The sequence below is a fragment of the Hetaerina americana genome, unplaced genomic scaffold, assembly GCF_022747635.1.
Source record: "Hetaerina americana unplaced genomic scaffold, ioHetAmer1.1.p SCAF_16, whole genome shotgun sequence".
Classification (NCBI taxonomy): Eukaryota; Metazoa; Arthropoda; class Insecta; order Odonata; family Calopterygidae; genus Hetaerina; species Hetaerina americana.
This window is the reverse complement of record NW_027286719.1, coordinates 3,404,811-3,428,145: the sequence shown is the minus strand read 5'-3', so window position 1 is coordinate 3,428,145 and position 23,335 is coordinate 3,404,811. Positions and strand designations below refer to the sequence as shown.

Here is a 23,335-nt window from a genome sequence, read left to right as displayed (position 1 = left end):
TTATTCAGAAGAGAGCACATTTCTAAAGCAACAATGGGGAGGACAGTGCATCACAATAATGCACAGCTGCAAATCACCAATACTGCTGCTGAGTATTTCAAGAAAACCAGGCTGAAGTGCACTCCTCATGCCCCCAACAATCCAGACCTAGTCCCATCGGACTTATTCCTTTCCCCTAATGTGAAGACGCACTCTGTGGAATGAGTTTCTCATCATCACAAATAATGGTGAAGATTGCCGAGATGATTTTGAAGGACTTATAAAAAAATCGGCTTCCAGCATATCTTCCAAGACATGAAATAAAGGTGGAACTAGTGAATTACATCTGATTGGCCTACATTGAAAAGGACCGACAAAATTTGGACAATGAGAAAATCTATGGCATAATACAATTTCTTCACTGAACAGCTCTCATAGGTAAGAGCAATGTGGCAGTCAATGTGATCAATGCCAACCACCCTTCAAAGTGAATGTAAATACTCAAAGAAAGGCTCCAGAAATTTTATCACAAGCCTTTTTCATTTTAAAACAGGGTATCAGATGCTGATTAAATTACTTCTGAAGGTCCTGATAACATTATCAAGTTCAATGAGCAATAACACAGTTCTAGTCTTCCTTTACAGTAATTCTGGTCCGACAAAAGAGTGAGGCTTGCTAGATAACTAATCATTGTGTTCAGCAACATATCTTTCATTTGGTATGTGTGACGCAATCACCAATGCACTTGGTCCCACAAAGGAAGCATTGCAATGTACATCATCCAATAAGTCTTTACGATAAAATAGAAAAATTATTTTAGCAGAACTTTTTATTTTTAACAAAGTCTCCTTTAAGCTCCATAAAGTTTCCAAGCGTTCCTCCAAATATTTTAGCCACCCAAAAAGTAAGGTTTTGGAAGACCCCCTAAAATAGGGTTGGCGATGACTACGTTCAACATGAAGTTTCCAAAAGACCCATTTCTTCAAGTTTGGAAATTAAGAAGCCACTGGGGGCCAAATCTGTTAAGCACAGTGGAAATTGTAACAACTTGGGACTTAATTCCACAATTTTCACCATCCACCTAACTAACTATTACCATCCATTTCACCATCCATAAAACTAACTATTTCTTGAAATTTGATTGGTCGATCACTCAAAACCATATCATAGATTTTGTCAATCATTTCGGAGAAAGTCACTTCCACTGGCTGTCCCAATTGGTGTTCATCACTGGCGGATGTACATCCGCAACATTTAAACTCATTTACCCAACTGTTAACGGTCGCAAGCACAGGACCAGATGTGTCATGAAATGTATCCAACTAGGCTTTGACCTCTTTTCACGCTCAGCCTTTTGAATTTAGGTGTTTAATCATTGCTCAAAACTCATTTTTTTAAATATTCCTAAATAAATTAAAGCTTATTGCTTCAACCAACAATGAATACAAAACCACATGATGGATGTAGCTGAAACTTTAACAAGAATCTAGTGAGAGTTAAGGCTTACTAAAAGCAAACCTTATCTGATTCCATGAGTACCATATCTTGGATTTTTCAAGGATTTATTGAAGGACCCAAGTACCATTATCTTATTCTCAATATTACTAACCATTATACATCTTTCCTCAACACAGAAAATACTGCAACAATGCTTCCATTGGCAAATGGATGGCAAATGCACCTTAGACAGAAAGGTAATCTCTTCAATTTTACAAATTTTTTATGGTAATGGAGAAGATAAATACTCTGCACTTCTGATTCAAGACATTCATTGTAAAAACTAAGTTATCAGCAAGTAATTTCAGCAGAAATCACCAAGTTGAATTCATTTCCATCCAGTCAAATTATGATAAAACAAAGGCAACAACATGCCCACTAGTCTTAGGTACAACACCAGTAGACTAGCAGTATGGCACCTGGCTCTTGGTTTCTTTCCCCATTTCAGCAGCAGCAATAACACACTGAGCTGCTTGGCTCATCATTAGGGTTAAATGCCTACCAGTGACTGTGGAGAAGTTGGATCATCATAGATAAATTCGTGATTTCTCCATTAACTGATACATGAACTAACTCAGTAAAATAATCTGAGAAATATCAAAATATCACCAACATGTGCCAGGGCTTTGATATTCACCCATACAATAAATCACCTCATGACACCATGCAATATGCAATGCAGCATTTTGCACAAAATAATAATAATCTCATATAAACCACCACTGTAGCAGAGGTAAAAAGCTTCCAATTAAGATCTCGCAAATTTTAGACCATTTTGGTATACTTTTCGAAATAAAACATTTATTTACAGAATGTACGGGAAAATAAATCTGGTGGTAAGAGACTTATCAGATTTAGTGAAACTAATTATAAATTTGACACTTTATGGCAGATTGCATGTAATCTCATACAGCCTAATCACTTATACTAGCAAATAATTGCAAGAAAACTACCGGCACAACACACAAGGCAAAACTAATTAAAATTTATCTGAGTCATTGTCTCCATCTGCGAGGTTTAGGAAAATGGCAGGCATGAAATATCAAGCATCCACCATTCTCGGTAACCACCCATCTCCTAACTCTATACCCACTAAATCTATCCCCCCCCCCCAGCTCCAAACAGCAACATTCTTCAAAACTGCTAATCAATAAGATTTTCATTAATCTTGATCCTTATAGGAACAGATACTATTTCATGACAAATTTATTTACACATAAATAATACAACATTGATATCTCATATCAGGAGTGATTAACAGGCAATTATAAGAGCATGAAGTGCTGTGAGAACTCCTGAGCCAGAATTTGAGTTGTCTTCTAATGCCATTGGGAGTGACTGAAGGAACCCATGACAAACAAACGTCAATGGTGACTGCATTTTTATCATTTGTTGAAATTCATCAACACTGATGTTTTACCATCGCCTGACCCACTCCCACATACAATTTTCAAATTATTTTCTTGAAAAAGAAATAGTTCTATGCAATTAAGTCCACCAGACTAAGTGGCTTCCTCCTAAGATACTTTCATTTATCTAAGACCACACAGCTCAAAAACTTGCCCAACGCATGCTGCCATGACTATGGGGTATTTAACCTACTTGCTTTTATACGACATTTGATGGACAAAATAACATCAATTTGTTTAAGGTTATTTCAAACCTAATTCTAAAAATTATCTTCTCTTTTCCGTTCATTTTAAATCTTCTCAAAAAATATTTTTTAAGAGCATTCTGCAGCAAGAGTCATTGTCTATGTTTATCAGCAAGAGGTACAAGTTGATTTATTTATTTATTTATAGACTTAATTGGGCGCGGTTGAGACTAATTGTCCCTTCTTCCACCTAACCTCACATTACAGACATTATATTGCAGACAATCACATACAACCAAGCCCTAGATGGAGGGAAATCCACCTAGGCGGGAATCGAACCCGCGACCTTTGGGTTGGTAGGCGAGGACATTACCCCACCGCCACCGAAGCCGGCGAGTTTGATTATTTGATTATGATATATATTATACAAGTTGATTATCCGTAGAGTACATGTAGCCTCCAAAGTCTTGCCTAATAAAAATTGCCCTTAAAATAAAGTGATTTTTCTGCTTTAATTTCTCTGCACTATCAATGAAGGTTTATAATGGTGTTACAAGATTTCATCTAAGTCACTCACCTAAAACTTTACGATACGCATATGATATTCTTAAGCAGGTTTAAGCAGTTTTCAAGTTCATTCCTCAATACAACCAGGCCAAACCCATTGTAGAAGATTAGCATAATAATTTTGCACAACACTCTTGAGGGGTTTTATCCCTATCCCACCTAAGAACTTCAGCTGCCAGAAGTAGTTACATTTTGCCATTCCTTACGCATTGCTTTGCATTGAGCTTTGTATGATTTCTTCAATCTTTGATACCATACTAAATATTCCTTTTGATCTTTGTTTTGCATATGCACTTGATTTATAGATTTTTGCACCGTGATATTCAATTTTTCACTTCAACGGGATGCCCTTCTGAAGTAAACTCCAAGGAATGAATTAAGCAGTCACTTAAATGAGTTGAGTACATTTTTTAACAGATTTGCACAAATAACTCTGGACATTTTGACACCCAAGCCTTTAAAATTACTACAATATGGGTGAACAAAAAACTGCAAGTGTGTCAATTCCCTCAAGAGATAAGATTGGTCTCTATCACATTTCACTCACTCACCTAAACACAGATGACCAGCAAATCTATTCCAACAGTGCATTTTATGACTTGCATAATATCATAAGGCATATTAATGATGATTGATAAAATCTTAACACATGGAGAACATCAAATTTTTTAAGCATAAATCCTTGAAAGTGACAAGAAATTATAACAGTGCCCCCCTTACTGTTAGCATTGATTTAAAAGGTACAACTGCCGATATTACATATTGCAGATTGCTATGCTATGCTATATTGCAATGCTGTTAGAAATTTAGGTTTAATGATAGATAAAACTCTCTCTTGGATGTCAAAAGTAATTAAAATATGTAAAACCATCAATCAGTCATTATATCCTCTTCTAAAGCACACCATTCCCACATCTTAAAAGATACTAATTGTTTGCAGCTTGATTCTATCGCACTTTGACTGCACTGATGTTGTATACCAAGATATCCGTCAGGAGCTTTCCATAACACTCAATGCATGCATCAGGTTTATCTTTAACTGACTAATATCAGATCACACTACACTAACATACTCTCTTGGCTAAAACTTGACTCTCAATGCCTACTGGATATTTTAACCCTTCTGTGCCAAGTTCTGAAAACCTAAATACCTCACATTCAATTTCCAAAATTTTGATAAGGCACGTGAAACAATCACTCGAGTGAAAAAAATTCTTGGAATACAACATCATCGACCTGCCTTTTTCAACGAGTCATTTTCAGTTACCACTAGCTGAGAGTGGAATAAGCGTACCACAACCACAAGAAATGCACCTTCATTTCCATTGTTTAGAAGGGGCGCTTCACAAAGAACTACCTAAGGCACAAGAAATTGACTTGTAATTTAATAAGCAGAGGTTTTCATCCATTGTGAATTACATAATAGGACTGTGCATATGGCTGTAAATATTCCAAAATGCCTAAATACAATTCATACTCATTCTGTTTACCAATTTATTGAATGTATATGTTATACAATTGATTTGGCATGATATTATGATCATGTACATATATATGTTGCATAATATTTGTTTAATTTTAAATTTTATCTACTTTAACATGTTTATAACAATTTTATTTACATATACTTAATACAGTCTTTGCTTTTGTTATTACCGATATTTATTAATCTGTTCTCTTAATATTGTGATTACTGAAGTCATATCTCCAACAAGTTATTTTATTTATATATAATTTATCATCCTTATTATTTTCTAATTTTTTTCTTTTCTTTAAATTGACACATTTCAACATATTTATTTTGTAATTTGTTCTAAATGTAATGTGTCATTTTTCATTGTGCTCCCATGATATATATCACCCTTTCAACTCTATTAGGTATCCGCAAATTAGTCAAATCTCAGAAGGTTTCACAGGTTTTCCACACCCCCTGCCTCTTTAGGTGTTCTCCTGCAGTGGGGTTTTTCACTAAGGATATCAGTTTACAATTCTTACCCTTTTGCCATTAATGCATTTATCTTTTCACACTCTACCCAATTTTTTTCCCCCAATGTAACACTTATTTCATCAATTTTTTTTTCCATAATTACTGTAAAAATAGTCTACACTCTTTGTTTTAATGATTGTTGATTTATTTATGCATTTTAACAATACGGGGTTATGTGGAAGAAGGGACTATCTAGACTCAATCTGGCCCCAGTAAAGACATTTTATTATTATCTCTTTAAGGCAAAAATGCTGAAGAGAAAAATTTAAACAGCAACAAAATGACATCAACTGTTTTGCTTGTGGCAGCATTCATACAGAAGCCCACTAGTTTTTCTTGAAGGGTTGCTGTTTGTCCTCATTTTTATGGATATGAGCTCATTTCCTGATTAAAAATTAGTCCAAGAACAGTTGTGAACATTCATACAATTCTTCAGAACTTGTTAATTAGACAGAACTTATTTTTTCATTATTTCTAGATATAATTTTCATAGTCAGTATGCTATTCATATTCTATCTTTGCTGTAAAATTTATTGTTCAATTAATATTATTATTTTCTAGAAAATTGAATTTCAAAACCAAATCCACTGTAAGCTGTTTATGATACCTTTTATGTATTGCTTAATGGAAGTTGCAATTTTCAGGCTCTTATTTCCTCTTTACAGTGTCTCAATGCAACAATTTCAGAGATTAAAAATCATTCGCCTTGACTGGGATTCGAACCCAGTTCCCTCAATATCCGGTCGAGTACTTTAGCCACTTAAGCTATCGAGGCGTCCTCTTAAACTCGGAAATTTTTTATCAATATATAATGTTCATATCATCAACTCTAATTACGTGAGGTGCATGAAATGCTACATCACTAAAATGTTTTGCTGCATCATTAATATATTGCCATTGTTGCCATTTGTAGCAAAGAAACTTTCTTGAAATACGTAACTCATTAACTGGGTTTCATCAAGTGGAAAATTTGTCAAACAATTCAAGTTTAAAAGAATGTGATTTTGAGGGAGAGATATTCAAAATACTAGATTAGGAGCTCACAAACAGACTGCTAATTGAATGGTACTGACTTACACTAAGGTCACGTAAGTGATAAATATTGGTAGTACACCTATGAAATAGTTTTGAGAGATGGTTGAGGCCTTGAATTGAATCCTTCCCTTGAATTGGTTGAATCCTTTGCGGAAATCCATTTGTAAAGCATGGAGAAAGAATTAAAGACTTAGCGCTTCCACAGAAAAGAATTTATTGTGTTGACTTGTTTTCCTACACTGTGGCATCATATAATAAATGCGAATTGATTCGAGTTCATTTTGTGCATGTTCCAACATAGGACTGCTTCCCCAATCCTAACTTCTGGACTGCTTTGGTCCCAAACCACTCGTGAACAATCCTGGGGTTTACTTTTCCCCAAATTCAGAGACATCGGTAATGGTGGAAATCTACCAAAGCACTTCTTATATTGCATCTAAAATAATAATATCAATCAGGAATGTTTTGTGAAAAAGATCGGTCAATGTTAACCAAACAAATGAAACAAGAACAGAATGAATTTATTCTTGTAACTTGAAGAAATGAATATTGCTAAGATTTTAGATGCATAGTTTTCACTTCAGTTTACTTGCCAGTATGTTCATAACATCTGCAAGCATTTATAAACGGCATTTGGGTTTACCATGAGAGAGCAAACCAAAGCTCTCTCCCCTCATTCACTAAGAATCAAAATTGCTGAGCTCACAAGGGGCCCTAATGAGGATATTCTTTCTTAGACCTCAATGAAACGCAACTAGCTCCGCTGCCCCCCATTTTTAATTGCTATTGCATCCCAGGTTGTCTTCCAGAGTTAAATTATTCACCATCTGCACTCCACAGGTATATTTCTTACTCCCTTGCTAAGTTTGATTACAGAAAAACAATAATCTAGATAGATGGATGATAAAAACCCAGCGGAAAGTACATTCAAGAACGTGAATTTAAGGCCTCGTGATAATAATTCCTGAAAAATAATCATTTGAGCAGCCCAAAATGAAAAGAGTGATGCGACTCTTTGTGTAGCCTTCCGCAAAAACTTTTGCAATGGGCAGGCCAAGCGCTATACCACATTATGAAGATAGTTTTAAGTTAGTGGATGAGAGTGCACATTAAATACCTATGATAGTCCCAAAACTTAGAGAGGATTTCATTTTAAGGGAAAGAGAAGAGATAATAAAAAAGGATGGACAAATATGTGATTTCATGAATATTTAAGAAAAAAATTAAAGTAACACATGGAAAGAAGAAGATGAGCATTTTGTTTTCCCATTAAATAAACCTAGCCATCTAATAATAAAGCTGTCAAGAGATGTGCCATTAGACTGTGGCAAACACATCGAAGATGGTCAGCAGTCGTGGACCATATAATCACTTTTGATACAACACAACTACTCGCTTGCCTTGACCACCACTACATGGAAACAAGCAAAATAACTCTTCTAACCTAATTCATTTTCTTTGGGTTTTTGATAATGTCATAAGGAGAAATATGGACTTCAGTACACAAGTACAAATATGAAGCAAACGCAAAAAGAGAGGACCAATTGGTATTGAACAATTAAGAATGTGGACGATAAGAGAAGGTGACACCAGTCAAAGGGCAGCCCTGAGGACAACTGATAAGTTGAACTAAGAATTTCAGCAATTAAATATTGACCTGGTGGCGAAATCACGAGAACTTCAAGACAATTTCACATTACATGACAAAAGGATACTAAATTCTCCTTTAAAACTAATACCACTAAATTACCCGGATGAAAAAATGTATGCAAGAGACTAAATGGGCGGGTCAAATGATACTTTCAAGGATGGCCTCAAGGTAACTTGTGGCATGGGGCCTCTCTTGGCATCCACTCTCACTTCAAAAAAAGTTATAACCATCCAAATAACTTCTCGGTTAGCTAGTTTCTACTGTCGAACTTTTTAAATAAAACAAGTAAAATTCTTAAAACAATATCTAAAACAATGGCTAAAATGTATGCCATTTAACTATTTGAACATGAAAAAATTATCATATAGCACAATGGTAAATTGTGCATAACTTGGGGCAGCAGTTTTCAATTTCTTACACACAGTTGCAGTGGTAACCTTCATAAATGAGGGTTGCCACTGCAACTTTCATTCATGCAGCAATACTTCCAGTAATCGATTTGACGAAATAACAGTAACAATTTCCAGCAATGGCACTAATTATTGCAATTATTTATAAATTACAAACTCACCTGTAACTGAAGTTCCCACTGTGGCGGCTTTTCGCAACTTTTTTGGCACCCTTCAGGGTTTTAGAGCAGACATTTTGATTTGCTAAACAGTTTTTACAAAACAAAAAGCCTGATCTCTTGTCTGAAGAAGCACTGGGATGCTGCTCCAAACAGCTTACATGATGTGTTCGACCACAGCTGCAGCACAACAGGAGAACATTCTGTCAATCATGAAGTGAATGATAACATTATTCATCATGAAAAATAAATAATTCATATACATAAAAAAAATAATGAAAAATGAATAAACAATCGCTTCTGTATTTAATAACATACCCCATCAAAGGAGAACTTAAGATTGCATTCCATATATATGCACGGCAATACTTATTCTTAATACTTATTTACTGAATACTATTAAGTGCTTTACTCAACTTCTAAATATTACCATGCAAATAAGACCTCAGACATGCAAACATGAAACTTCCAGCAGTGCCCTAGCTAACATAGAATTCCTTACACTAATAGTAATTTTGAGTAGCTATATAAATAATGAAAATTTAGAATCTATTGTTAAATAATTATAAGTGTACTGTATTCACATATTTTACGAAAAAGTAATAATGACTATGGAATGTGTTTTAGGGAATCTACTGCTATACTATTGAGTAAGATTTGCATTTCAGTAATCACATACATATTCATGTCAAAACATCAGACCCATTTTTCAATGGTACAAATTTAGAGGCTGCATAAAGCACTGCGGAATGCACAAATGCAAGAAATCTATTCCTTAGCTTAAAAGAGGCAATGCAATAAAGGTGATTCAATCAAGGCTACTTAGCACAGTTACTCAATTGCTTCTCCAAAATGTTCAATACACATACGTGATGAATAATGCGCAAGATAAATATTTTACCATGCTTCAAAGAGTTTCCAAGACTAAATCAACTTGAATCATGTCTGCTTTACATTTAAGTAGTGAAGCCTCATATAAGTTAAATTCCAACATATCCATTACTATAAGCATTTAGAGTGCAATAACTCAGAAAATATAATGGTTTCAGAAATCACAAAATAAACACAATTCAAATCAAAAATTAATAAGACACAAATAGAATTGCAATTACTTTATTTTAATGACAAGATGTTAGTATTACAATTCAAGAGTTAAATTATTCAAACAGGGCATAAATCATAACACCAAAAATGAGCACATGAAAAGAAAATTGTGGACAAGATATCAGGAACCTAAACTAGGGACTAAGTTACCACAATATACTTAAAATGTTACTAAAATCCTCCATTAACGTTATGTTGCAAACTCCTAGAAATTACAGTAAGTAACAAGCAAATGTGGTAAAACAGAGAACTTAAAAATAAAAAACTTTTATAATGTATAAAATATTTTCTTTAAACTTGCTTTCTACCAAGTGTAGTGAAAATTGAATGGAATAAACAAGTTTTTGGGAACTATAACATGCAACAATAATATTTCGAACATTCATAAATGATACATGAATAATGCAATCAACATATTCACACCACCATTAGTTGTGTTAAATGACAACAATGGTAACCATTGGATCCTACACTGCCAATAATTGGACATTGAGTATCATGATCAAAGGACTGTTCTGGACAAGAGAAAAACACTGAACTACCTCATTAACATGTCAAAAAAAGCAACAAATATTTTGGAAAAGGTGGTTATTTTAAGCAAAAATTATCTTCATTATAAAACAATATACACCTAATGCATTGTAAAAAGAGCTATTGTTGAAACAAAACTGGAGGCAAATATACAAATGCAACTGGGAGGATTTCTTGAACTATTACAAACGGTTTTAGCATTGCTCCCAATTCACTTTTAAGAATACAATATGGGGCAAAAATCAAGTGTGTAATAATTTACTGAAGGTATTATGATTTGAATTCAACCTCAGCAATATGTTTAATGAATAAAGAAAACGGTAAACATTTTCAAATTTAGATCAAGACTTCCAGAAGATGATATAAAAGTAAATAACTAACTTTTATAAGCCAGCATGAGATACAAAATAGGAGAAAGAAAACTGGAGAGCATCAAGTGAGTGAATAAGCAAGGACTTCAATATGAGTGGGCTAATATTGAATCTCACAAGATACATATGCAATGATGAGATGCAAATGCACGCTAAACCCACTAGGCAGTGCATGCTCTGACTAAGTTAGCACTTAAAATTTCACAGAGACAATAAACCGACTATCAATCATCTCTTAGCTGATTTTTCTCAACTGAGGAAGTTCCAATCAAAAATCACTCACATCACTCATAAATGCATTTACCCCAGCTACTTCCAGGATATGGGGTAAATATAAACAATTTTGCACATATGAATTACAACTAAATGTAAAATAAGAGGCACTCATGCAAACAAGAGAAGCATACAGTTGCTCATCTACATGCTATTAAAATGTGAGATTAAGCAGACCAATTTAGGTACACATTTCAGAAAAAAACTCACTTCAGTAATGCTTAGTGAAACTTATATAGCTCATAGAAGTAGGTCAACCTGCAGGGACCAATGTTCTCCAAATTTCAATATTTGTGCAATTTAAGTATACATTAAGTAACTTGACCTACACATTAATGTGAACTACACATTAATGATCAGTTGCAATTTAAACAGGCTTTAATCAGCATTTATGAGCGGACTATTTTCAGTGATCAAACAATCAAAACACACTGTGCCCACACAATTGACCTTACTTTCTTCAAATTCAGCTACAAATAAAATAGCTATTTGAAAGCACTGCAGGTGATCAGGTATTTTGCAGAGTGTATTATGAGAGTAAAAGAAGCAGCAGGCACGATGATGACAACAGACCTGCTCTCCCAGTTGACCACATCGGGTGCACGTGCGGCACTCTTCACAGCACCAAGTAGCGCCTGCTTGAAGCCGGGAGCACAGTAGCTCATTTCCAGCCCAACCCCTCCCACTGCCACTCCCAGCCACTGACAAGCACGTGGCATGCACTGACACGCCGCACTCCGAGCATGAGCTCAGAGGCTCCGGACATCCTTCTCGGTTCTTAGCTGCAGTACCCAGGCACTCTCTGCACACCGGCATGGGGACTGGCTGCTAAAAAGTACCACCCTGTCACTTCTCTGGCTGAATCCTGAAGACCCACCAATCAATCATCCCACACCATATCTCTGACACTCAGTTTTCCTTCTCTCCTCAAAGAGCCTGCTTTTTCTGATCTTTAAACTACCTTGCCTGGGGGTTGTCACTCAAAATCAAGGCTATGAACCTTTTTCCCGAGAACTTAAGTTCTGAGCAGTGCATAAGAATTAATCGGAGTATGAAACTCTCAAAAAATTAATTCAAGAGGACATGAGGAGAGAAAGAGAGGGTGTGCAATGTATTCTTAAAATGAAAATAGTGGATATTTCATATGCACATTTCAATTCACCATGTTATTTATTTATAGTACACAATTATGATAATTTGTACACAAATTATAACCAAGATTAGGAGGAAAAGAAGCATGTTAGCATTGTTAATTGATTTGACATACCCTCTCACACTGAAACAACTATAGCCACAAAGAGAGGTACACCACATAGAATTATGATAGAGGTCAATACTTTGTGAAATTCCCATTGTGATGCAACAAATCAAAAATTAATTGTGCTTCCACATGAGCATAGGGTTATTTGAATGACTGGTGTCACTATATGATGACATTCTCAGGTTGGATGGTGCTATGCTGCAGTGAAACTGATTACTCAAATATTTATGCATGCAGAAATGCAGAGGCATAACTAACCAAGTTGGCAAAATCTTTAAGGAAAGGCAATAGATCATCAAAAAACTGAGTACCTTTGGACTCTTTTCAGTGTTTTTTGCTTTTTGTACAATTATTTGTTGTATCATTACCAAAAATAATCTGAAAACATTTACCATTCAGCTCTAAAATGGTAAAAATAGTTTTTATACATAATGACCACAATATCACTCGCTAATTAACATGGGGCAACTTCAGAGGCATCTCTATCTGCAAATATTCCTATAATAGCTTGCCCATAATAGATTCAAAATTTTATGGACAAAAATATCTCCAACATTGAATAAGATAAAATAAATATTATACGGCTATTTAAAATATTTCAGGAAGCGGAAGGTATTTGTGTTGGGCAGGCAACAACTTAGACTATTTCAAAGCATTGGGTCCATCATGGCATTCTTAATTCAGCGCCACATCAATTTATTTAACTGTTCACCCACCCACTTGGGTAAGAAGGAAGGAAAATAGGTAGTGTAGTAGGGGCATTTAAAGAAAAATTAAATTGGCAAAAGATTATGCGCAAAGAACTGGTGAAATGAGCACAAAGTACAAAATAAAAGAAAAGATTATGAAAGCAATGTAACACTAATTAGATATGAACTGTGGTCTTAAATATGAGGCTTACACAGGAATGAAGGATTGAGGTATATTATTAGGGCATATTACAGACACGCAAGAAGAGAAATTATTATATTAGGATATACATATGGTGGGGGAAAAGAGGAAGTTGTTGGGCGAAATTCAAAGAAGACATAAGTAAGTGGAAGAGGCATAGAGAAGCAGTGGAATGTTGAATACCATGAGAGAAGGGAGAATATGTACGTGATGAAACGGAGGGAGGAGATGATGCTTGTGTAAGGCATAAGGCCAGCAGAAAATATGAAGAGCTGAGACGAAAACAATGCAGACGAAATAAGAGTTTACATGAGAGGAAGTTAACGATGATATTCAACAGCTGTTGTGGGCCATTGAAAACATACTTCTAATTAGTATACTTTCCATAAAAATTAATTCATTAAACCCTAACAAATGAGCCATAATGGATGCGCATACCAATTTAAATTAAAAATCTCTTTGTTAAGTTCACATGATAAATCAAGTTACAATAATAATTTTTGTCAGTGCTAACTGTCTTGATGCAAAGTTAATAGTTTAAATGAGGCTAATGAAATAATTTTGATACATAATAAGCAATGTATTGCAATGATATCAAGAAAATGTGTAAAATGGCAAAATGCATTAACACCAGCCTAATAGATCAAACTAAAGATAATTAAAAATTTAAACTCGTCAATTGGATTTTGGCTCCATCACAACAAAATATGCTTTAGTATTATTACTGTATCTGTGAGATATCCGCCAAATATGCCAAAAGAGGAAGCTTTTTCCCACTTCATGAGCTAAGGGCGTTAACATTTTCTCAATGCTTGCATTATTACTATTGAAAACTTTATAAAACTGTCCCCAAGTCATTGTTTAGCAATGGGAGGCTCCATTCTGAGTATTTAAATGTTTGTGGGAAAGTTTTTGGCTGATCTGTGCAGCAGCAGCTACCACACCATCCAAGTGGTGGTGGTATTTCGGAGGAACACCCAAAACAGTATTAGTTGGAATGCAGACTTCCCTCACACTGTATATTTAATTGCAATTTTTCAGTCTTCACAACTTTCCTCAGCTAATTATATGCCACCTATATTTGCTTGCTCTAAGAACCTTAAGTTATTTAATTTCCATTTCAAGTTTCCCAAATGCACGTGACATATTATAATTTATAAATATCTTGTCAGTTATAAAATAATATCTGAAATTATTTTTTACTCTGTACAAAGGAAAGTCTATTACGTGTTCTTGGAAATTTAGAAGAGAAATAATAAGGTAGTCATTACTCTAAAATTATAAATTTCATTGGATGCTGTTCACTATTTTGATAAAGGTCTTCAGATTTTAACCGAGTCCAAAGTTCCACTGTTTTATGACAAATGACAGTCTTAAGTGTAATAGCATCACTTATGAACCAAAACACTAAGAAGAAAAAATTCTGCTATATGACCAAAATGCAGTTAGCAAGTGCTTTCACCATCGACAGTTCTACAACTTTAGAAATTTATTATAATTTTGAATAGCTGATACATACACAATACTCAATAAATAAACACACACAGGTCATTCAAGTGAAGCAAAATTGAATTAGATTTTTTTGAAGGAAAATCAACAATGACAAAACTTCAGGATCACATAAAACGTTCAGAGCAACATACAAATAAAATTTGCAGTAATTAGATCAATGTTTAGTACTGTAGTTATGGCAACAAAACAATACATGTTTAAATGCAAATAATTAATGAGTAAAACCTAGCGGTATAATTCTGTCAATTTGAACAAAAAATAATACACTAAGGAAATCATGCTACAAACAAGCTCGATACAAAAGCAACTCATGCACACAGTACCCAAACCAAAGACTAAAAAACTTAAATAAAGACATTATAGAAAAGCCATCAACAATAGAGCAAGTAAACATGTACAAAGCACCAAAAAATAGATTATCAAATTAAGTCATACCATCACCAGGTATTTAAAAAAATTCACGAGGAAATAATTCATTAAAACATGGACTTTGGAAGCATAAAACATTACTATTAATCAAAAGAAAAAATAAACGCACTTAAATGTGTCAAATGCCACATTCAAATTTGTCTAACTTCATTTGCTAAAATAACTGCATGCCATTCTAGAAAAAAAATCTTCCCATAAATTTTAAGGATATCACTTTAGCACCATAGGAATCATTTTACTCCGCCAGTAAAATAGTAGGTTAAATCACTGGGATATATTATACATCTCAGGGATTAATACAAGGCTTTGGTTTTCACAAAATACACAATGGTAAGGAAAGGATAAAAGAGAAGTGCAAACTTGCTCTTGTGAATCCAGTAACCTAGTGAGTATTAATTAATTGGTTTTATTATTCCAATAATTCAAAACTTCTACATCTTCAGTAACTTCTTCCTTCTTTCTCATTCCTAAGTTACCTAGACATCCTTAATTATTGATCAATCCTTCCTTTTTTTTCATCCATCTGCCCTTCAGATAGGTGTCTCCACGAGTGTTTGTATTCAGAATCACTTATCCATCATCGAAGAGGCAGGTCACCAAATGAATGTCTACTGAACACTTCCTCTCACTATTTCACAAGCCAAAGTATTAACTAGATTGAACCAAAACAATTAGTAAAAACAATTCAATACAAGCAGAATTATATGTTACTGTTCTCAACAAAAGGCAATGTACGAGAAAAATTCAACTATGTTGTATCCCCATAAATGCCAGGCTTTCCCCTTGAACACTGGTTAGGCAGCCATGGAAGAGACAATTTCTGGGTGTACGTGATTTGCTGGGGAGGGATTGAGCTTTCATAGAGACCAGGCAAGGCCCTGAATAATGCAATTATACTGTGCATCCACCTGATTCTAATTCCTTAGCCAGTACCATAACTATCATTTATTGAAGATTTTCATCATTTTCGCATGGGTCTCAGCATCTCATTAGTTCTAGAATAGGAATCCCTAGCTAATTCGCTATTATTACATGATTCACCTCTACTTAAACACATGTTAAGTTTCACTTTCTCAATTCCCATTGAAGTGATAAAGTAACAGTGCTTAATATGTACCAATGAATATTTAATCTTACTAACATATTATTAGCATTTCCATTTATCTAATGCAACCCTGTTGACCCAACTAGCTTGGTGCAAATGATTAATGGCATCAAAATTGCATGGAATTCATGCCAACCAATTTATCTTTAAGCAATTACTGATAACATTACAGTCATGGACTAGCATTGATGACAATTTATCTCCACTATTTCACAGCAGGTTATAAGTGGCACTGTTCCTCCACTACCTAACAATTGTGTAATCAGACTTCAAAAGAGAATTGCTTGTTACATAAAAACACAAAGAAGAAGCAGCATTAGAAATTGCTTTGCCGACTGGAAAATGGGTTTTAAAGGATGTTTCCAAAATTAAGAATTTCAATTTGGCAGCTTGTGGGGATCAACTAATGGATAGTTTGTGGCCAGTGGGTCTGTGATGGAAAACGTGACAAAGCATGATGCTTAAATTGATCAAGTTTCAGAATTTTGTACCTGCATTGCAAGAAAAGAAATGACAATAATAGTCTTCTTTAACATAAATTTAGAGGGCAACCATTTATAAATGAAAATACAACTGACTGAATATTTAAACATACCATTTCCCCTCCCATTTTTTTTAACACTACAGAATGTTAACTGACCAAATCATGTGCCCTCTGGAACTTACTCATGATCCAGCAGCATTCTATGGTTCAGGCGGTTATGCCTTAAAATGAGAGCTGGGAGACATTTTTTTGGGCGAAGCTTAAGTCGATTCAGTGGAAACAGAGCAGCTACACCAAAACTGACACCTAAATGGGAATCATCCTCAATTGTATTTGGGTGTAGGCCATTGGGCACTTTGGTTGGATTTGAACACGAGACTTTGAGGTGGTAGTCATGGACTGCAGAGCCATCCATGCCATAGAGAGCTGCATTTGAACAACTAACTACTCCACTAATTCGATTTTTAGTTTGTGCAAACAATGGGCCCAGCTGACCCAGATCCAGAAGTGCAAACATCAATAATCATTTCGGCGATAGCTTGGAAAACCATGACTTCCCCCAACGTGATTTTTTTGGAGGGACGAATCACCTTTCAGATGAGAAGGCATTTTTCAACAGGCAGAAGAAATACTATTAGAATGCGGAAATACATTGTAACATGAGGAAAGGATGCCTTCAACAACATCTGGATTCATATCACTCGGAAGCACCTCTTTGGCCTTCACTTTTTGCCACCATATTACAGGGAGCAAAATTACAATCAGTTTTTTTAACCAAGCAACAACTCCTTTGTTTGAACATAAGTTTTTCTTTTTACACCTTCACTAGTGTTAGCACATGTCTGTCTTCACGTGTCTGTCTTGCCTGCACGTCTAACCAGGTTAAACTATCTTCAAAATGGAAAGCTCTTTGGCGAAGAACAAATATATAAAAACACAGATTAGATTTTTAAAACATAGAAACACAAAGGACATACACATATGTAGTTCTGACGTTTCGACAGCATGACTGTCGAAGTCGAGCCGTCGAAACATCAAAACTACATGTGTGAGTGCCCTTTCTTTGTTTTAAAAATCAAGATCTGTGTTTATATATATCAGAGGAGTCAATCCATATGCAATCAAGTAAGTGATTCTGGAAAAAGGCCATGATCAGGATCCATAAAAATGAGAACAATTGTGGGGGACTGGGTGAACAGAAAAAGAGCCATTAAGGCTGCATGCTTGGTTTATACCACTGCACCACACTGTGGGTTTCATTTTTGAGGCAATTACAGTTATAAACCATTAGGGCATGGCAATTCGATTCACTAAGTTGCCTTAATTGCAGATGTTCCCCATGATACAAGGTCCACACAACAACTACCACTGCGAGTCCCAAAAGTATACGCATAGTTCACAGGGTGGTCAACCAACAGGGGTTACACAAGGGAGCCAATCGAGAATGCTTACCAAACTACAGTAACTGACATGGGAAAGACGGCTGAAAATTCCAGACAAGTGGACTGCAAGACACATGTTTTATGCAATCTGAGCATTAGGGCCAGTCTTGCAACAAATAAAAAAGCATAAGGATCTTTCACTCCCATCACTCCCCATCAATGACTCGGCCCTCTTTTGTTTATCCTAGTCACCTAAAAGACATCGTCACACACTGGAACAGTCATGGATGCATTTAGCTAAGGGATAACACTAAATTCCATTTGATTTCCACTCAAGTGAAACATTCTCCATGCTGCATTCGAAATTCCCATCAAAGCCTGGTTTCCTAAATTTTCCAGTTAGACTCGCACATGCCCCTTCAACTATATGACATGCAGATATTCTCTCGCGTGTAAGTGACTCTTACTCCAAAGGGCAAGTACCTTCCAATGATGCTAAAGAAACCCTGAGTACATTCCACTCTTAGTTTCCCTTCTCAAATAGCAAACGACACAAACCTAATTTTGAAGACTTGTGAATGAAATGGAGGCTCCTAATTATTAACTGGACCAAGAAGGCTAACAAAGGGACTATTCATTAAGAGGCCTGGAAATGTATTTAATCTTAATAATGCATATTTGATTTTTTACAAAAAGTACTCCGTGGGTCATCAAAGAATCACAGTGGAAGACGGCTCAAGTTCAAAATGTTAAAGGAAATTGCCTTCTTGTAAGAAGTTTTATCGGGCCTCCTCATATTCAACTCATAACATTAACAACAGGAGTTCTCACATGAGCAGATTTATTTGCCAATGTTAATTTAGTAAACAGAGAATATTGAAGTCTATAGAACGTCCTCCTCTTTCTTATTTGTACAGCAGCTATTTTAAGAAAAAAACATTGACATTTATTGGCAAGAAAGAAATGCGAACTTGTGGAACATAGAAAGTAGCTGTAATAGCGCATCTTCATACCGCGAGCGCTTTATTGACGAACAAATAGTCGCGGAATTGCGGACGATGGAACCCAACATTAATGTGATTCCCGGTAAAACTACAAATCACCATCGGTAATGGATCCCAAGTCCCGTTATCGCAACCAGCACTACGGTGGAAAATCGGGTTAAGAGCAGTGAAAATATAGAAATAGAGGATGTGGAGCTATTGGCTGTTAAAGAAATAATCACAAGGAAGAAAATCCTATAGCCAATAAAAATAATTAAGAAGAACTCCAATACCGGTATTTCGGTCACCAGGTGACCATCTACGGCGAGAGAATCAAATGGGAACTTAAACTTGGAGGAAGAATATGCACCAGGCACTGCCCAAAGTGACAATGATAACGCGCGGGAAAAATCCGTGTTCGCACCATATATTTCTTACGTCGTCCATAAGAAACGTACTAATGCTATAAAACCACAAGAATGCTGACACAACTCAATAATACTCTTTAAATGAATCAGACGGCATTTATTTTACGCACCAGCTAAGTCACCCCTAACAGGACATCTCCCGCGTAAAAATTACCGTTTTTAAACGTTTAGTGATTGTCACTCAATTAGCTCGCAAATAGAACTTTCGCGGTAACTACTCGAACATTCTATGTGAAATATGTACGTTTTGTTTCGGGACGTGGTAGTGCAGTAGGTGGAGTTAGAAAGTTAGAAAATTAGTCGGAATTATTAATTAGTAGCACCTAGCGTATTAGAAAATGCCACTTTATTAAATTTCCTCTTTCATAGAATTTTCACCAATTTATCACTGAATGGCTTTGATAGCTTACCAACTCATTTCCACCAACCGATGCCAAAAATTGACATTTCACATAATGAAAGAGAACATTTGCTGAAAAATATTAGCCCTAACAGAACCCCTATCAAATACCAGACCGGATATTATAGGAATTAGCGTCGGAAATCGCACCGTATCTAGAAATAATATTTAAGAATCCCTAGTGGATCACAAGGTTCCCAGCGACAGGTAAACAGCTCATGTAACACTTATATTTAAAAGCGGAGACAGAAAGGAACCGAGTAATTACAGACCAACCCACTCACGTCCATATCATGCAAGGACGTGGAACATATAACAAGCCCGTAGAAAAATTTACCCGCTTAAAAAAAGGAACAATTACGACTTAAAATGCGTATTACAAAATCAATTTGTAAATTTAAAGATATACGATAAACATCGAAATACTGCGGATAGGTGGAATCACTTCATTGACATGCGCTCAGCAGTCAACAGGCTCACTCCAAGTAAATTTATAAAAATTACACGGAACCTAGGCGGTACACCGCGGATGTAATGAAATAATTACGATGTAAAATGCTATGCCACGCCAAGATGTAAATCATAAGGGGCGGTGACTACGCGTCTCTCGTGGCCCGTATCACAGCGTTGGAGGGTATCGTGCCCGAGCTTCGATCATAGGTTGACGGGAAGGTTACTCTTCTGCTGAAGTACATGGCTCTCCGGGGAATTGCGGAAAAGCGCCGCGCCAATGGGGATGCGCGGATTCGCGCGAATGCAACACGCGGCAGAATGATTGAAAAGCAGAAGCAGCAGCGTCAGAAGTGTGATGGTCCCAGTGCGGGAAAGGGCCGGTCGCGAGGGTGTGAGCCAGCGCCCGGTGCATTCCCGGTCCTCTTTGCCAAACAATTAAACTTTGAAAAAAGTGAGAGTCGGTGCTAGAGATACATACGATAGTTCATTTCATATGACTCGGCATCGGACGGAAAATTTTATAAGAGATTCGGTAATAATAAGAAAACGTTCCCGTTAAATATTCAGGCAACCGTAACGTCAAGGAAACAAAGTCGCGGAATATCATTACCATATTCAAAGCACGGGCGCAGATATAATTATTGGAACTGAAAGCTCGTCATCCACTAACATCGCCGACAGTGAAATGCTCCCAAAAAACTTGATCCGTCTACAGAAATGGGAGTCGAAGGCGGCGTCTTTATTGCAGTTAAACATTCTTGCGTTAGTAAGGCGGAGGTAATTTCATATAACGCTCTGGAAAGTGTTTGTTGTTCAATTCAAAGTCATGATAGAGTTTACATAAGTCGAAAAAGTTTATATATGCGCATTTTAAAAACCGCCATACGACAAAATAAATTCCATACAAGAACTAAACCACCAAATGAAAGAGTTTCTCATCCGAAAAAAACGATCATTCGTGGAGACTTCAATGTCCCATCAACTGACAGTAGTACATTTAGATTTAAAACAGGAGGAATGCCTGAGAGTCGCCGTTACATTCACTTACGTTTAACTCCATACTTCAAATCGTCCCTTCACAACCCAGAGACTGTAATATTCCTGATTTGTTAGCAACGTAGATACCCAAAATACCAAAAAAAAAAGTCTTAAAAACGGAAAATATTGAAGGACCATTGGGCAGTAAATGCTACGTTATCCCTATGCGGAGTCCGAAATAAGAAGGTCAGGAGACAAATTTAATTGTGTAAAAAAGGGGACTATAATGCCTTGAAGTAGTATGCGTTACCCTCAAGCGAGTTCATTTTCAAGTTTTAAGAATAATAGTTAACACCGAAATACTGAGGATACGCGGAATCACTTGTTTGACATTAAGCGCGTAGTAGTCAACAGGTTCATTCTAATTAAATGCAGAAATAAAGACACGGAACCTAGATGGTACAATGCGAATGTTAAATAATCGCCAAGGCGTCGAAGGGCATGACACGCCAAGATGAAATATATAAGGGATGATATCTCGAGCGACAAAATGAATGAAATCACTTTTAATTATAAGATATCTAGGCAGAACACCGAGAAGGAATTTCGGAAAGAGCTGAGCGAAATCAAAAGAAAAAGATAAGCAGAAAATTTGAAAGAGAATCCAAAAGCATTTTGGTTCTGTCAGAGATAATTAGGGAAATAAGTATATTTGATTCACTCAAAAACGACGAGGACGAAAGTGTAACCAGCAGTTGGAAAAGGCCAACTTATTAAATTCCTTCTTCCAAAGCGTCTTCCCAATGTCTTACCGAATGTCTCCGATAGCTTACCAAATCGTTTCCATCAACTGATCCCCAAAATCAAGATGTACTGGAATAGAACCTTTGCTGAAAATATTTACCCTAACAATTCTTCTACAAAATACCAGCTCGTATATTTGAGGAACTAGCGTCGGAATTGCAACGTATCTGAACATACCTCAGAAGTCCCCAGGAGATCAAAAGGTACCCAATAACTGGAAAATGGCTAATATAACAACCATACTTAAAAAAAAGGAGACAGGGAGTGGGAACCAAGCAATTACAGATCTATTTTCATCATAACCATAACACGCCATGGATCACATTATTGCCAGTTCGATAGTGAGATGCCTCGATAATCAAAAGTTATTGATGAAAAACCAGCACGGTTTCCGAAAGGGTAATTCCTGCGAGACGCAACTTGATTCCCATCTTTGGTTCGACAGAGAGCAATATTCCAGTGGACGTAGTTTTTCTTGATTAAAAAAAAGCTTTTGACCAAGTACCTCATAGTATACTTCTCACAACGCTAGAAACATGCGGCATAGATAAAAATATCTTGGACCAGATTTTAGAATTCTTGAATGGTGGCGTACTTTGAGTCTTAGATTGTGCGAGCTCAAATCCATAGAAGTCACTTCAGGTGTTCCCCAGGGATGTGCGTTATCAGACCTCCTTTATTCCTTCTTTATGTTAACAACACTATCTCCGTGGTCACACGAAAGATACATTTCTTTGCCAACGTCACTTGATTTGCAGATATAGCCGTAGTCCTGATGATACAGTGGCTTCAACAGATAACCTTAATGCTCAACGTTTGAGTAACATTTGGTAGCTAGAATTTAAGTTAAAAAAGTGCGTAGTGATGAATTTTTGGACCAAGAGCAGCTCCCTTCCGAACGTCTACTGCATCACGAATACCCAAATACAAATTGTAGACTCGATTAAATACTTGGGCGTTACCCTTACTCGCGACCTCTCCTGGGTGAAAAATACATGGGGAATATGCGGACAAGCTAACAAAAAATTAGGATTTATTAGAAAGAGCATTGGAGAAATGCCACGAGAA

The 23,335-nt window shown here is 36.1% G+C and overlaps 1 protein-coding gene across 2 annotated transcripts in view; it reads right to left on the bottom strand.

Annotated features, from left to right (window-relative positions):
* LOC139686984 (histone acetyltransferase KAT6A-like) overlaps positions 1 to 23,335 on the bottom strand; it is a 161,454-nt gene that overhangs the window by 98,619 nt on the left and 39,500 nt on the right. For both annotated transcript variants that reach the window (XM_071584035.1, XM_071584036.1), the window contains exons 3-4: positions 11,731 to 11,982; positions 8,882 to 9,081 (exon numbers count right to left, since the gene is read on the bottom strand). In XM_071584035.1, the coding sequence (XP_071440136.1) occupies positions 8,882 to 9,081; positions 11,731 to 11,982 (452 nt within the window). The remainder of the gene's footprint in view (positions 1 to 8,881; positions 9,082 to 11,730; positions 11,983 to 23,335) is intronic.